Raw genomic sequence first — 17,384 nt, forward strand, 5'->3', positions numbered from 1 at the left:
TGCGGAAAGAACTCGTAATACTTTTAACAATGTTTAGGCGAGTAGATGATGAATGGTTGGTCTCGAACGAATCCATATATATATCACACATGAAGAAAAAAATGCACCCGTTTATAAAGCACCCCCAGCCGAAAACGACAAGAACTTTATGGAAAGAGGATATTCCTGAGGCCTGATGATATGGGGTACTAGAGCACCGCCGACGGCACTATACCGTACATATCGGAATAAATCTGTGAAGCGTCATCGCCGCTTCCGGGAACACTAGCCAATCGTGTCGGCAGTGCGCTGCGTAACAATTGCCAGAATAGATGGTCCCGTTGGCGGATGCATGTGTTTTTCCGCAAAATTTGTCCTAATTCTTCGTCAAGTAAGTTTTGGTCAACTCCTTCGCCTAACACGGCAATCACTCGTTTGCTTCTGTTCTTCGCAAACAGTTGATGTGATGTCTGGAAAATTAGACGTTGAAATTATTAATTAGTAATAGTAATTATTAATTATTAAATTTTCTACAGAAAGATTCTACGAAACAAAATGCGACACCAACAAAATGTGAATGAAGATACCACCAAAAGAGCAGACCAAAATTTAAAAAAGAGATGGGAGCTTGAGAGGGAAAAAATCCAAGAAAACGATCAGTAAATCCGTTTCCAAAATCTTCAGTGGGTGATTGCTTAAGTTAGAGACATATTGGATTATGAACTAACAGCAGGAAATAAGAATGGTTGGGAAAAAAGATCTGTTGATGGAATTTTTCCTTTAAAAAATTGAGTGGAGTCGTTTTTATAAACCTCTGATTCGAAAAAAAAGTTTTTGTTTACAGTACTGTTTTCATTTAGAAGTATAATTCATAGAACTTCATGAAAACAGAAAACTACAAAGAAAAATCAGATGAAACCGGAACGGATATCTGATTTGGACATCAATAAAATTACTCTTTTTTTTTTTGTCAAATCTTAGTACTTTCGACTGTTCAAACAACCAGGAAAAAAAGGATTTGTTCCAAAAAAAAAATGAATATAAAATCCATGGTACCAACCTTTATTTGTAGCGTCTTCCATTCGCTTTCTAGGAAATTCTTCGTCAACACAATCACGAGACACTGGGAAGCTTCCATTTGCGATATAAGCTCGTCTGAGATCGCATGGAGCCGTGAGTGATAAGCTGGACCGTCACGATGTAAAAGACATAACGCATACTCTTCATCTTCAAGAGGTCTAAAAAAGTTAACGTTAACGAAAATATTGATTAAATTAATAACATTAACAATCAATGGAATTCATAACACATTTCACGAACCTGCAAAGCTGTTCTAGCACCATTTTCTCATCTTTTTTGGAGTAACTGACAAAAGCATCAAAATTTAACAAAGGTACTGGTAACGGGGATGATCCAGGAGTTGATGAGCAGTTGAGTGACGAAGAAGCCTTGTATCTGAAAATGACATTGCGGTAGATTCACCAGGATCCAACTGCTATGCTCAACGAAAAGGAAATCAAGCTAACCTTCGTTGGCTCATATCATTGTGTGCTTTCCTCACTAGGGATACACCAAGAAGTGTCATCGCACATAGCAGAAAAGCGCAAGATGTGAGGAAAATCACTGTCAGGATAGAATTTTGAGGTTCTTGACCGAAAAATCCCGAAGAGGCCGGCACACAAATAGTACGGTTGAAATCTCGAAGAAATTCTGAAAGGTGAACGTTGAAGAGATGTGTCATGGCCCACTGAAATAACGATCTCCTCAAAACTCAGCAAATCCCCATTTAAGATCAAGAACCAGAGAACCAGAAGAACCGTCAAATTAAGAATATATCTATCTGAATGATCTAATGCAACCGTTGCCTCCCCCTTCTGCTAATCTTACTAGGAATGATTCAATAGTATTTTCACAAAGACGCAATGCTCCAGAAAAAAAAACTTATTCCATGCTGTAATAGATTGCGGAGCCTTTTTGACAGTCCCACTAGAGGTAAAACTATATATGTTGTGCTCCTAACCTCTTCAAAATGTGCTTTAGATCTCAAAAAAAGAAAAAAAAAACGACAGATGCTACTGGTTCCCTGAATCAGGAATCAAAACCTATTATGAAGAGATAACATATTTTCTTATCAACTTTTCATCATTACAACACCTCTACGTCTTTTACTATGAACCACGTGACCCCCCATACCACAAAATAAATCCAGAATTACAAATAAACAATAGCACTAACCATCCATTGACATAGTGAAGATGTCGTGTCCAACATTTGGTGGATATGCTGACAGAACGGTGGTATCATTGTTACGAAACGATTCTGTAACGTTCTCAACACATCGTACACGATCCATATCAACCACTTTAGCGCGATTCTCGTGTATCCACATCGGTGCCGAGAATCGTGGAGTGCAATCGCAGCGAAACGCATTGCCGGACAACGACAATGATCGCACACCAGATGACATTAATGCCGAGGAGACATCAGTCAGATCGTTATTGTGTAATGAGAGCTGGAAGAAGGAGGTATAGATCACTGAGATATAATTAAATCGAAATCAATTCACTTTTATTTCTCCTATTTATTCAGTTTATTTTTATTTCTTCTCTCAAAAAAACTAGATTCTTAATTCAAACAATAATAAATGAGAAGTCTATAAGATACATATCCATAAAAATGTTGTTTAACCATGTGCCATATCTTTTAAACCAAACTCAAAGCCACTCCTCACCGTCGTCAACGATGGAAGTTTCTCAGTCAATCCTCTTTCCACAGTTCGCAAACGATTTCCATTGAGGAACAGATGTGAAATGGCAGATGTTTTATGAAACTCGTCACCAGAAAGACGTACTATAGCATTGTCAGACAGATCCAATAGCTGAAATAAGCGGATAGAAGAAAAAAAACGACAGCTGCAGTTAATAGAAATACCCAGAACAATCAAAAATAACAACAAACCTTGAGTTTCGGCAACGTGTTAAATGCTTTTGGTTGAATTCCACGAATACCAGAACCGTTAATGAATAGATGTTCAAGCCGTGGACGACCAAGGAATGAATGACTTCGTAAAATTGGAATGGATAATCCAGATAAGTGCACATGTGTGGCAGATATGGGAACCGCAGACGGGGAAAAGCTCTACGAAAACAATATTAGAGGGGAATAAATACAAATAACGCAAATATCCATGAAATGAGTGTACACACCTTCATATCAGCTTCAGTCAAATGTTCACAGCGTACTACATTCGTTTCAAAAAGGGCATCTCTAAAACAGGCACATCCAGTCGGGCATACAGCCTTACAGTCACAATTCCCGAATTGACAGCATACACAGTCCGGTTCACACACCTAGGAAATGGATTTTTAATTTGCCCGATTATTTCTGAGGACTTCAATGACTCTGCAAATGAAACCTTTACAGCAAAAAAATCGTAACTCACTTGTGAATATTCACAGAGAAGATCCTTAGAATCCACCTTATCCAGCGGTAGAACCTTACCAGTGACTGGATGCGTGCAGAGAGTTTCCGACATGTCAACAACATTCACTTTTCTCTTAACCTATAGGACAATTAAAATTTGAGTTGAAAAAAGTGAGAAAAAAAATATGGACAGTAAGCTCAAACTTACAATTTCCTGTTTTTTGATCCAATGCAGCTCACAACTACATCGTAACGGATTCCCACGTAAGTTCGCATCAATGCTATGAACTCCATCAGCAAGTAACGACTCTTCAGCGAGATGCGGTAAACGGTTGTCGCTAAGATCGAGCGATCGCAGTGATGTCTTTGCGGCGAATGTTGCAGCCGCGATGTGTTGGACACGGTTCGCAGACAAGTCGAGGATCTCAAGTGTGTCTGGGATCTGGTCAGCAGATAGTTGTTCTATGCGATTCCCACGTAGGGAAGCTGTGCGTACTCTGAACGAGGGAAATCACTCAAGAATTTCAGTGACATATACGTTAGAGAACATATCAACACTTTTTTTTTTAAACAATCTCAGCAAAATCCTTGAAACCCAAGAAGAAACGACTAGAACTGATAGGTCCGAGAAATGAAATAAAGAGTTTCTCTTCAACGTTTCTATTCTGCGTGACAGGTTTTTCATGCACTTTAGTGCTTCAACGAGAAAAACCTTTAGCTACGATGACGAAATGAGTTCGAACATTGAAAAACTCTTAATTGAAGAATCATTTAAAGCCTCGTACCAGTAGCTACCAACTCAAAACAACAAAAAACCATTAAATTTTAATTCTACACATAAAAATAACGAACTTAGACTTGATGGCAGCTCCCAGAAGTGAAATAATGTTCGAATCCACGATAAGATGCTCTAAACGAGGAGGAAGCTCATCCCATTGTAGTAGTTCCAAGCGATTTCGAGACACATCCAATCGACGCACTGCCAGCGCTTGCGATAGTGCATCAGCTAAGGATCCTTAAAAAGTGGTGGTTGCAATGGGTGAAATTTTAACAAGCGCTGTAACTTGAAAGCAAACAGTGAAAACTAGAACTATGAAAACTCGAATCATACCTAAACGGTTATCCGAAAGGTCGATTCTTTTCAGCAATGGGCATTTAGCTAATGAATCGTGGAACAGCTGTGAGATATGGTTATGAGACAGGTTCAATGATGTCAAGTAGGCACAGTCTGAGAACACATATGGGCTGACCTGCAAACAAAAAAACCTTTTTTAAATCAACCCTCAACCAATAAAAACCAAGCACAGATACTCATCAGGCAGCGGCACACAGCTCCTGTTACAACGTAATCTAATTGAGCGCATTTTTCTTCTAGCTCAACGAAACTTACCGATGGTAACTCGTTATGGCTGAGGTCGATAGTATGAAGATGTGAGATCTTGTTGAAGATGAATTGATGCAGTTTTCTGAAAAGTTCACCCTTATCATTGAATGAATGAAACCCTCTTTTCCTTCAATGTATATGTCAGAGTCCAGCAAAGTTGCAAGTCCACATAACGATTAATCCGACATCATTCCCCGGGGGAATGAAGAATTTGAAGAGTTATTGACGCATGCCATGGGGTTTTCTTATGTTTTATTGACAATGTTGCATGACTCACATTTAGCCATTACGACAAATCTCAACTTTACGAAACGGATTAACTTTAACTTTTAGAACTTACTTAATCTTGTTATGGCTGAGGTCAATTTTCTTGAGTCTGAATAGACGTCCAATGGCAATTGGAACCTCGGTTAGACGATTATGTGAAAGGTCAACATCACCTACAAATAGGTTTTCTTTGAAAAAAATACAACGACATACAAAAAAAAACATTGTAAAAAAGCCTAGAAGGAACCGATGTGATTCACCTAAGGTTAAATCCGCAAAAGCAGCCGGTTCCACAGTATCGATAGAGTTGTTGGCCAAGCGAAGTGCGGACAACTCATTGAGACCAGCAAAAATATCATCTCGAAGTTTTTCCAAGCGATTTGAGGCAATGTTAAGCTGAAAACCCTCATTTTATTGATTTTTCTGATCATGCACAATCTGCTGCGCAAATGACGGAGTAATCCTCAGCACGTCGGTATTTGCCTGTTGTCACTCAACGTAGTGTGGTCAAGTGATTATGCAACGCCTGCTGTTATGAGGTTCGACAAAAGTGCAAACAATCTCGAGAAAGCATGTATGTGACTAAGAATGTCCTCGAGGAACCGTTCTCCATAAATACTTGTGCTCATTAAATAGTTCTTTCTATTCAGCGTGAGGAATTGTCTCAAATGACCCGTCTAACGTATCTTAAGGAACAATTTACCACGTACCACACCTCTCAATAACATAATTCGTCCCAAATTACAGGTTTTTCACAGTGGGAGGGTGGTAACTTGACCTTTTCGCACGTAGAGTGTGCATTTCCATTATATTCGTGAGATGAGCCAGGATCGAAACAATACGGGAATATATCGAGAGTCAAGAAGGTCACATTCTCCCTCACACCGCCGTACACGCAAAGAACCAATGCAAACAAATAAACTCGCGTATGTTTGTGAGTAACATACTTACAGACACGCGAACAAGCAGCTGATTCTTATTGTTCCCTAATCTGTTGGTAATACACAGAACAAGTAGGGGAAACAAGCCAATCTTTGATATTGAGATACATTTGCACTGTTAAAAAATACGTTTAGAAATCCGTAATCACAGAAAAACTAAGGAAACTCTCAGTTATTTGGAAAAAAAGAAGGTAGGAGACGACTTTAATAAGAAAATTTAAGGGATATTGTTTTTAGCTTTAATTAAAAAGGAGAACGTGCATAGTAATTTCATGACTTTCGGAACAACATCTCCATTAAAAACCGAACTCGAAATTTGGCGAGAATTCGCAGCAAAAAAAAAAAAAAATCCCAGTGAGAAAGTGCTGTTCGTACTGTTTCCGATGGAGAAAGCAAAACGTTAAAACATCGTTATTGACCTTAATTTGACATAGGAAACAGTTTTTCGCACAAATGGAAATCCGTGCGGGCCAGAAAAGACCACTGATCTTCCGAGTCAACTGGTGGAAGACGACCGGAAGAGTATATGGATTTAAATATGCGAACAGCCATGTCTCAGTCCCAACCAGAGTGCATCTCTATTCGAAAATATTAATGGATTGTCACTGTAACTAATTGTCAATTTTGTAATTGTGATTTGTAATTGTGGCTGTACCGTAGGACAAAATTTGTCTTACGGTACGGTCCACCATCATTCACGAACACTAAGTTGTACTAGTTGTGTTAAATCCTATCTCCCACGCAGTCACACTAGAGTCAATCGCAAGGTCATTCCATCCATTTGGTCCATGAATCATAGGAAAGTAAATCTAGTGAACACTGCTACTCTCTTCTCTTTTTCTTTCCCTTAAACGGCCAACTCAGTTCAGCGCAAAGTACATTGTTGACAGTGTGGCTCAAGGCCAAACTGCACTCGAACCCACGCAATATGTGCAATTGACACCGCGCCGAACGTTGTGAAGACTTAGGTCGTAAAGAGGTATCAAACACTCGAACGTGCAGAGGATATACAAATGAGAGAAGTGAAACATGCGATGGAACTCACAGTCTGCAACCGTGTATAATTCATAAGTTCCAACGGTTTCAACTCTGGAATACGATTCCCTTCTAAGTGAAGATGCACCAGCGAACCCATGGAATTTGGGTAAAGTCTCGATGGAATAGTGCTGATACGATTCCATGACAAGTCCAAGAGTTCAAGCACATTGGAGGCTTAAGTAAAATATCTTTTCTTTCTCAAGGAGAAAAAAATGAAAGTTGAAGCAAAAGCGTAGAAAAATACCGAACAGTAATGAAGAAAAAGAGAGAAAAAACTCACTGAAAACATTTGGAGAACTTTCATCGATTGAATTGTGCGATAAATTCAAGGAAACAAGATGTGGTAACACAACTAGGGATGGTGGAATGGTAGACAGTTGATTAGAAGCAAGATTAATATGAATTAACGTCTCTGAAAGCAAAATTTGTGCAGATTTTGACATGTAAATGCTAAAGAGATGCAATTTATGATTGCTGATAAAACAGTCCTCTGTAAGTCACCTCATCGTAAAAAAAAAACGAATAGCCGTGAATAAATACCTGGTAAGTTCTCGATTCCTTCAAGTAGATTATTATTAAGTTCGAGCTGCTGCAATAGTGGACACTTCAGAAGTGAACCCTGTTCAATGGACGAAAGACGATTATTCGACAAGGATAGCTGTCGCACAGCTGGCAAAGTATTTAATTCCGTTCCTAGTCGATCCAAACGATTGTGAGAAAAGTCAACAATAATCAGTTGATTTGCTATGCAATGAGGAGCGGAGGAGGAGAGAGTCGAAATCCAATTCGATGATACGTTCAGGACCTAAACATTAAACTTTCGCTTCAGTTGTTCAATACAATGTTACCATAATAGATAGAATAATAGCAAATGTTAGCTAATTAGTGACAGTAGTCGGGAGGATGAAAGTGAAGTAATACGGATAATTAGCAAGGTTGTGGTACATCATGTACGCATCAGCAGTCAACGCTGTGTTTACCGCTCGGTGTCCAAGGGTTCAGCTCTCGACGCCACCATCACCGCCACCGTTCCAATCCGATATGTCAAACGAAGCGAGCTAATGCTAATCTCCACCTGTCACATTATCAATAGTGATCTGAGACCGTCTCTAGGGTACGAATGGTCAACTTCCCCCGTGAACGGATAACAAGAAATATTTGGACGCAATTTCCTCTCAGAACAACAAAAAAAATGCATTTTGGTATGCTTCTTGGAGAACTTTAGAAGCTAAAGAACAGCACGAATGCCAAAAACTTTTGTTCCTACTCCCACATCTCGAAAAAAGCTCTACCTTATCTATTTTGACTAATTCTCCCCTTTCCTAGGACCTTCAAGATCTGATACATTTGAAGTAGTTTTCACAGAATTATCTACAAAGTTCAAATAACAATGGGGATTGTGGCACTTCAGAGATTGCCTTTGCATATGATTAGATAATCCCTTGAGGAATTAAGCCTAGGGATTGTTGAACCACCTGCCGATGATGGTTGTGGACCTATGCGCCAACCCTCACTGAGAAATCTCATGTCGTGTGATTCATCACTGGCATAAGGCCAGATGGCGGCCCGTAAAGCATATTGTATAAGCACAAAATGAAGTGATCCATGCCACTAATAAACACCATAATTACGCATCGATTGCGCACCTCTCAAATAAAGATGAATACGAAATGTCGTCTGTCAGCATCAACAAGTCGCTTAACGCTGTGTTTGATAGTCTGTGTATGAGAGGAACGGGAAAGAAAGGTGTTTAGAATAAAAGAAACCAACCTGAAGATTTTTTAGACTGCAGAAAAGTTTTTCTGGTATGTGTACGAGGTTAGAACTAGTAATGCTAAGTTTTTCAAGCCGCTTTAGGTTAGCCAGAGCATCATCCGAGACTCCCAAGGTCTCGTGAGCCAAAGAAACCTAAGATTAAAACAATTAGAAGTTAAAGAAGAGAATATCTCGAAAATCCAAAAAGATTCCTAACCTCATGCAGATGTAATGAACGCAAATTCTTCAGCGGTTCAAACAACTCCTCTGGAAGTTCACCACCCCATCGGCAAGCCTAGAAATATAAGCTTAGTTCGTGTCAAATGTTTGTGTTGTGCACTTTCTCAAAGCGTTTCAGCTCTCATCGTTTCTTTTTAATTCTATATAGGAAAGCTAGAAACAAAAAGAAACTTAAAAATGAGGCGACAAGGATACAAACACAATTCACTACCCAGGGTGAAGTGGTTATTGATTGATGGTGGGAATTCACGTCGGACAGACGGATGGACGGACAAATTTGTGACAAAGAATATTTATTTATTTGCAAAATTGCGACAAATTTTATATACAGTAGGGTGGTAGATGACAGAAGGTTGCGTGTAATCTTATTTCGCTTTCATTTCTATCCATTTTGAGAATTAGACCACATCCATTCCTTGCTAAAGAAGGAATCTACTTTTTTATACTATATTTACTTGATATAAAACCGAGAGCAAAACAACTACCGTTTAGAAGTTCCAAACAACATTTCCTCATAAACAGTATAAAAATAACTCTCAAAAGGTCTCAAGCTCTGCTGATCTTGAAAAAATTTTCATCTTCACATAATTCAGAGATAATCTCTTTCTTATATGTTCGCTGTGTAGCAATATAATTGTTTTCTAGAGGACAATATAGCCAAATTGACTCGTTATTAGCGCGATAAAAACGCTGTGGTTAAGCTGTCACGTTCCGGACAATATTCATCATGACAGACGCACCACAATTCCCCCTGTGATCCCATAATGACGGCGCGCGAACCCATTGAGAAAACACCTACATCGAGGCAATTTAAGATGCAAGATGTCGAGTCTTTTCACCGAAGCAAGCAAGAATTCTGCATTACATACACTAATACATCATCAGGATAAAAACTAAACCTCCCCCCCCCCCCCCCCCCAAAAAAAAAAAAAGAAAGTCAAGCAGCACGAGGTTAATGGAGCTTCGTCAATTAGACCTCATATAATAGCGACAGCTATAGAAAGTAACTTTCTTTTTTCTCGTTTCCACCAATCATTCATTCATCACGTGCACCAGTCTACATTCATGGGGAGAAAAAGGGGAGAAGAGGAGAAAAACCGAAAAGCAATTTGAATATTAACTAATGCTATCGATACGTCTCCGCTTCACCTAGTGCAGCCATGTCTCTCTTTTTTTTTTAGACATTTTGTTGGATCTTTAGTGATTATAACACAAGTTACAGAAAAAAGAGTACCCATTGTTTATAATAACCTCTGACGGGAAAATCGTGCACCAGATGAACCAGCGCAATTTACGAACTCATACATGTAACATAGCTGTAAAACGTGCGCTGTCCGCCAGAACAACAACAGCAGAGCCTCGCCTTTGATTTACGATCACCTATGGTTGGACATAAGAGGTGAATCAGCCTCGTACCATGACATTTCGAAGGTCGAAAACCTAAAAGATTCAAAAACCCCTCTGTAGACGACGGACGGTACAAGGTTGAATACTGTACCGCTAATCCCGTCACGTTTAGTGGGAAGGGGGGGAGGGGGTGTAGGCCAAATGGTGTGTTCCCACCTACACTCTCTCGTACAATTGCGCAATAGATGCCTATCTCATCCGCTACATATGCTCGGACATCGTAAACCGAAATGTGTCCAAATAATGTAATTATTCCCCCTTCAAATTATATCGTATCCTCATTGTTGTATCGCTCATTGCCCATAAAGACGACTAAACAAAACGAAATAAAAAAAAACGGAAAGAAGAAAAACCTCTATTCGCAGATGCTGCAATCCTCCAAGAGTACGGAAAAGGCTATTAGGTAACGAAAAACCGTCTTCGCATACGATTTGAAGAGAGCGAATAGAAGAGGAGTTTGAAAAATTAAAATCAGAAGGTAACGAAGACCATCGACACACGTATAGAAACGAAGATTCGACTAACGGATCAGGAAGGCAATCACAACTGAAAAGAAATTATATGAGCAAAAAAAATGAAAAAGTGGAAAATCAAATTATCACAATTTTTGAAGCAAAAGCGCAAAACTTCTGCCGTAATTGTTCGTGTTGAAAATGTGAAAAAAAAGATAGAAACGTTGAAACAAAATCTCAAAAAAACGACTAAGTTCTGAATGGCAAACTTTGTTTACAGTTCGAAAAACAAAAGTAAATATTTAGAAACGAAAATAAATAGAATGAAGAGGATCGATGGAATGTTCTTACCCGTTCGGACAATTCTGGAACGCATCAATTGCTATTAATATTCCAAGTATTGCAGCTACTCTCAACCACATATCGTTACAATAATAATCGCATTTATTATTTGTTGCTGAAAGAAAAAAACAGACTTAAATTGAAGAAAAGAAAAATATGGGACGCGTTGAGATGTACGAACAGACTACCAATAACGTTTCAGGGAGAATGACGAATGGGTACCCGAAGAGAAAAGGAGGAGGTACAATTAGAGAAAAAGAGATGAAGACAACAGCAGCAGCACAAGTTAAGATGTATTTCTGCTAACGGCATCTCGTGTTGTTAAGAGCTATTGAGACAATCCCGAAGAACACTTCTAATGAATAGAATAGACACTTAGTGAATTACAAAAGAACTGAAAGGTAATGGGTCAAGTGAGTGAGTGACGCTTAAAGAAATGCCGACATTCTCAGTCCGGATCGTCACAGGATCAATCACATATAGTAGTGACAATGTTATAGGTTAATGTGGTTACATGCTGATTCACACACATTTCACCTAACACCAACGACAAACATATTTCACCCGCCTGAAATGAATAGAAATCTGGAAAAGTGGTGCAAAGAGACGTGTGTGTGTGTGTGCGTATGTATGAACGACCGATGATGTACGCAGTTCTTCGAATCTCCATAGCGGGGAAATGGAACAGGTTCCGTGTGGATGTTGACGGAAAAACGGCTTCTCGACAGATACCGTCTAGTTTTTCATAGTCACCGAAAAAAAAAGAAAGTGTGCTCGTGCACTTCGATTTCCTTTTCTATTTCAAAAACAGTGTACAGTGTGTGGATGTGGAAAAGTTTGTGTGAGTGAGGTGAGGTGAGCGCTCGCGATGAGAACGAGAATCACTCGTAAGTTTTTTTTTTTAGGAATTTTTGGAAAGCTTGATTTTGTCCGTGTAAGAATCCGGACGAAGCGAGAACTCAATCAGTTCGCGTTAGAGTGAAGTGAACAGTGAAATGTGTATTTATGAGCAGCAGCACAATACGGAACGTTTATCATAGATCCATGAAAAACACTGTTTGGCAGAAATGATCGATTCGTACACTTTCATTTACTTACTGCAGATTGGTATTTGAAAAAAGAAGAAGATGGGATATTGACATTGACTCAGCATTTAAGTCACAAAAAAAAGAAGACTCAAATGAAACTTCTCTCTGAGCACTTCATTTCGTGGTACATTTGAAGCCGAGAAGGCTCAATACTTGATAATCAAGCATGATAATTAAGGGGAAAAAAAGAAACGAACATCCCATCCATGAAGAACATCCACCAGCAAGTTCCCGGCTTGATGCACTTATCTACCTCACTTCTCCCGTCTTAATGGGCACTCCTATAACCTATCAATATGGTCAGCGTAGAAATTTGATCTCGTCATCATTCAATGACATGACTTTTCCTACCTGTCGTATTCGCAAAACTGCTATTTCGGAGTCCTGCCAGGAAATGCAGAACAGTAGTTTTCGCGGTGGGACTTACTCCAGATGCGGCATAACCAAACAGAAGAGGATTGTTAAGGATAGTAATGTTGCAGGGTTACGATTAACCACAAGGGTTGAACAACGATGAAATTTGATACTCGTACACAAACACAACTGCTGCTGTCAAGAACACTTGTATGGGACCTGATTGGTCTACCGTACAAATAGTTATAAGAAGATTGGTCAATATTAGACAACAAATTGCTGCTCCTATAACTGGTTTGTTTATCTTTTCGAAAAGAACGATATGAAAAGTGAGGAAAGAAAAGAAAAAAAAAACAAAAGATTAAGATAGTTTTAATAGATGCTAATGCAACAAATTCGATTTCGAGAATGCTAACCTAAGGAAAAGTGTACATCTGCAGTCAGGAAATTAGCGTAAGGAGGGAAAACTTTGAAAAGCTGGACATTTTCCCTTGACAGAAGTTCATTTTACCTCATATAACAAACTAAAGATGAAAATGTATAATGAAAACGAAAAGTTATTCAAAAAAAAAACATCCACAATTCAACTGAAGATCCAGAATCGTAAGGAAAGAAAAAATAGCGAACAAAACCACATCCAATGGCTGAAAGAATTATGATTTCCTACCATAACCGTTTGAGAAAAAAAAGAGTTTGACAAAAAAAAAAAGAAAGAAGAAAAGTCCTCGCATAAAATTATGGAAGAATAAGAAGTCGCATACGGCACCGAACGATTCTCGGTGACAAATCGATGACGTTCAGAAGATCATCGATGATTCTGGATCTGTTAGAGAAAAGAAAAATCCATACTCGAATGTCATACATGGGTGGGCATAAATTTCAGACAGAGTAAGAGTATTTGCATATAAAACAGTGCAGATATCCGAGGAAAAAAGAGGATTTACTTCATGGATTCACCATCACACGTACGATTAGCAACTAGTCTGCCGAATCGAAGATCCTGACATGAACAGAATAATCGCAAAGAAAATTCTCAGGAACGAATTGATGTCCGCGGAAGATCGCGATGATTCTGGATCTTTCTTTTCTCCTTTTCTTTTGAATTTTACAACTGAATGGTACGAAAAAAAAAGAACGAATGAGAAGAGCTATGATCCGATCCTAAATGAGATAATGACATCCATAAGCATATGTGGCGACAGCCGGGAATAGATCATCCACGTCCAGGTAACGGTACAATTAGGCCGGATGGATGATGGGTGGTCGCACCGATGCGACGCGGGGGCGGGCCACGGACCCGCGCATCCATTTTCATGCGGGGCGGGGCGTGGCGTGAACGGGGCACCGCGGGGTTCTCGGACCCGCTCCGGCATCCGCCGTCAGCAACACGAAAATGTCCCACCCCGTCCACAAGAAAAAAGCGAAAAAATTTGATCTTAAAAAAGGCCACCGAAACCCCGCAGATTGCCACTCATTCAACGTTCCGAAGAGAGGGGGCCGCCCCTCGATGGATTTTAATCCCCACTGAGAAACCGGGAAATTTACGAAAAAAAAAGAAAAAAACGAATAACGAAAGATAAACACATTTCTTTTCCCCTTTCCTTGGATTTCACTGATAGAACATTAAAGAAGATGAAGAAGGGAACTATAACTTATCTAGGGGAGCATTCGGAGACAGCCATGGACCCATGGACGTATTTATGAACTTACCCTAATGATTCACATTATATTTATTATCATTATTTACTAATATTTATTTACATTTATTACCCTAATGATATCAAAATATTTTTTAGAGTATTAAAATATTGATTAAACTATGAACAAGTATTTATTTTTCATAAAGATTTAATAAATACTCTCATTTTTCTCAGAAAATAACAATATCACCATCAGAGAGAATCATTAACGAGTGAGAAAAAAATACGTGCTTTTGTTTCAAATTTGTTTTTTTTTTCACCTCACTTCTATTTTTTTAGGATTTTATTTATGTCCTGTGTGATATAAAATTATTTCATTTCCCTTTTTAACCTTATTTCTTTTTTTCTTAAAAATGTTATTTTTGTTCTCTATACTATAAAGTTAAAAATGATTCGAAATAAAATATTTACATGTGAACAGAGCAATTTTCCTGAATTATTGCCTTGCACTTTCACAAGATTCTACCATTTCTACTCCCCGTTAATGAACTCCATTAGCAACGTTGAAAGGAATGATGACAGAAAAAAAAGTTGGTGAGGAAAAAAAAGAGTAAAGTGAGCGACATAAACTTTATCCGAGCTAATTTATTGGATAGATGAAGGGAATCGCCGCTCAGATAAAATCGAACGAACAATCTAGAGGAAGATAGGTTCAGCCACAGTTCTTCTCGAAGAGTTTAAATTGTGAAAATTTTCCTAGCAAAGATACCAAAAAAAACTTTTCTAGCCACAAAAACTAAAACAGAAACTTAATCATTGGATTATTTGTTGCGATAACCTCCTAAAATTCGTAATGATAAGATTTATGAACAGAACATTAATTTTTCTTATTAATTAATTAATTTATTGATTTAAGAACATCTTTCTGAGGGATTTTTTTTTGCTTCAACCTGAACTGAGTTAAGGATTTTGATTTAAAAAAAATAATTGAATTAATGAGTGAATTTGAAAGTGATTATTTTATGAAACACTTATTTTTGAATGATTGAACGAATGAATTTGAAAGTGGTTATTTTATGAAAAACTTACTTAAAAAGATTCAAATGTACTCGATTGGATGTGTTGGATGTAAAAAAGGCTGACTGATTTTAGAGAAAAAAAAATAGGACAATAAAAAAGAAGAAAAAAAATGGAAATTATAGCTAAAGTCAATTATTTGTTGCGATAACCTCCTAAAATTCGTAATGATAAGATTTATGAACTTAACATTAATTCATTTGTTTTTTTTTATTAATTAGTTTATTTCTTGATTTAAGAACATGTTTAAAAAAGTATGAAGATCTCTTTAGACCTTTTTTTCTAATTTTTTTTTCTCGAAAATCCCAAGAAACAAGCCAGTCACTAGGATAATGAGATAATTAGAAATACAGTATCGACCTCCAATTCATCATCGTCATAGTCACCATGAGTACTCTTGGAGCGGATCCGGAGGCAGATCCGAACCGGTGACGACGACGAATCGCGTTGTACACAAGGTCAGCAGAGATGAGCCCCACAGCATCAATCCCCATATCTCCCGGCTAAGCAGCATGTAGATGGAAAGGTCATCGACTTAATTAGTCGCGTACCATACGCGAGTAATATCGCCTGGATAAGTCCAGGCGAATCCCTGCTCCTCCTCCTCCTCCTGCCAGAGAGATATATGAGAAATTTTTGCAAAAATTGCAGAAATTTCTACGCGAGGAATACGATATCGAAAATATTTCAAAAAAAAAACAACAGAGTGTCTCGTGTTCGTGTGATTTATACGGGGATGTTCGTGGCGTCGGAAGTGCGTGTTAGGCAGGCGCTGGAATCGTTCTGACATCGTTCCCCCCATCCATCTATCATCATCGAGCACCAATGCAAAAGGGCGCGGTGCAGGACATAAATGGGTCCGGAGAGGCTCACTACCCTCACACATACACACACACAATTCTCACCATTGATAGAAGGAGAATTAGAATAAATCGAAAGGACAAATACTGCCCCAGGCAAAGTACACAACACAACGCTGCGTGTCGCGTGGATCCGTCCGTCATTCCGTGGATGTGCGTCGGGATTGAGTGATAAGGTGTGTTCTCACGTTGGATCTCATATAGTATTGCATGTAGGTTGACGTTTGCGTGTTTCGGATGACCTCCACAGTAATCCACGGTCAACTAAGGAGTCGTCAAATTCTTCCACGGACTTTCTTTGCTCCAGCCACGGGTAAAATGTAGTTGGAGGAGGAGGGAAGAAGGGGTGGGGGCACTTTGAGGCGAAAAAACTGTGCTACAACTCAACCGGATGATAGAGTTGTGTTATTGTTGAGGTGGGAGGCAGTTCCTCAAGGAAGTGTGAACTCACTCACTCACTCACACGCTCAGATTCGGGTCTGGCAAGTTTGGTGAACGGATTATCAAGGAGGAACCCGCGGAATCGCGGTAAAGAGCAGAGCATTGCGGCGGCGGCGGCGACTAGAATCTCTGTGGGAAACGGGACCATGGGACCTCCGACGTCGCTCCAAGTACTCGTCTACGACTCCTCCTCACCTCAGCTGAGCTCATTGACGCCTAGAACAGAACTTTGTGATCGTAATAACCATAGCAGCCGGACGGACAACGTCGGAGAGGGGAAGATAATAATCACTTAGCCGTATACCGGTAATTACCCCCAACAACGCACATCACACACAGCCTACGTCCTGCCACAGATGTGCACATTACGAACACGTATGTCCTATAATTATTACAGAAAAAAAAGTCAAAATAAATAAGATAGAGTATAAAATTGAAAAATCTGGATGAAAGATCGTTTTGCCTCTACCTAGACGATCCATTTTTAGATTAGCCTTCCTTGGGGCTCCTCAGTAGGGGAGGAAGACCAATCGTAACAGAACAAAATTTTGAAAAAAAATCAAACAATTAAAACAATGTGAAACAAACTAAATATGAAAGTAAAACTAATTATTGAATGTATAATGTATAGAAGTTCTTTAGCGTTAAGGAAAAATAGATAATGTTGAGGTTTCGGCTGTTGCCTGAAGCTTTTCT

At 39.0% G+C, this 17,384-nt stretch overlaps 1 protein-coding gene across 2 annotated transcripts; it reads right to left on the reverse strand.

Moving 5' to 3' along the window:
* Nucleotides 1–188: 188 nt before the first annotated feature.
* Nucleotides 189–16,791, reverse strand: RB195_007933 (uncharacterized protein; the record flags this gene model as incomplete). Of its 2 annotated transcripts, none has more annotated exons than XM_064181843.1 (23): nt 189–449; nt 1,040–1,217; nt 1,300–1,434; nt 1,506–1,689; nt 2,215–2,491; nt 2,711–2,857; nt 2,938–3,117; nt 3,186–3,329; nt 3,422–3,541; nt 3,611–3,899; nt 4,255–4,417; nt 4,514–4,652; nt 4,793–4,868; nt 5,127–5,226; nt 5,314–5,449; nt 7,040–7,206; nt 7,313–7,444; nt 7,573–7,837; nt 8,803–8,940; nt 9,005–9,082; nt 10,788–10,980; nt 11,238–11,343; nt 16,707–16,791. In XM_064181843.1, the coding sequence occupies 23 exons, from the start codon at nt 16,789–16,791 to the stop codon at nt 189–191; spliced, it is 3,693 nt and encodes a 1,230-aa protein (XP_064038600.1). The 2 variants fall into 2 exon arrangements, with proteins under 2 accessions (XP_064038600.1, XP_064038601.1); XM_064181844.1 differs by lacking the exon at nt 16,707–16,791 and having other exon boundaries at nt 7,573–7,590; nt 7,651–7,837; nt 11,238–11,308.
* Nucleotides 16,792–17,384: the final 593 nt, after the last annotated feature.

The sequence above is a fragment of the Necator americanus genome, chromosome I, assembly GCF_031761385.1.
Source record: "Necator americanus strain Aroian chromosome I, whole genome shotgun sequence".
Lineage (NCBI taxonomy): Eukaryota > Metazoa > Nematoda > Chromadorea > Rhabditida > Ancylostomatidae > Necator > Necator americanus.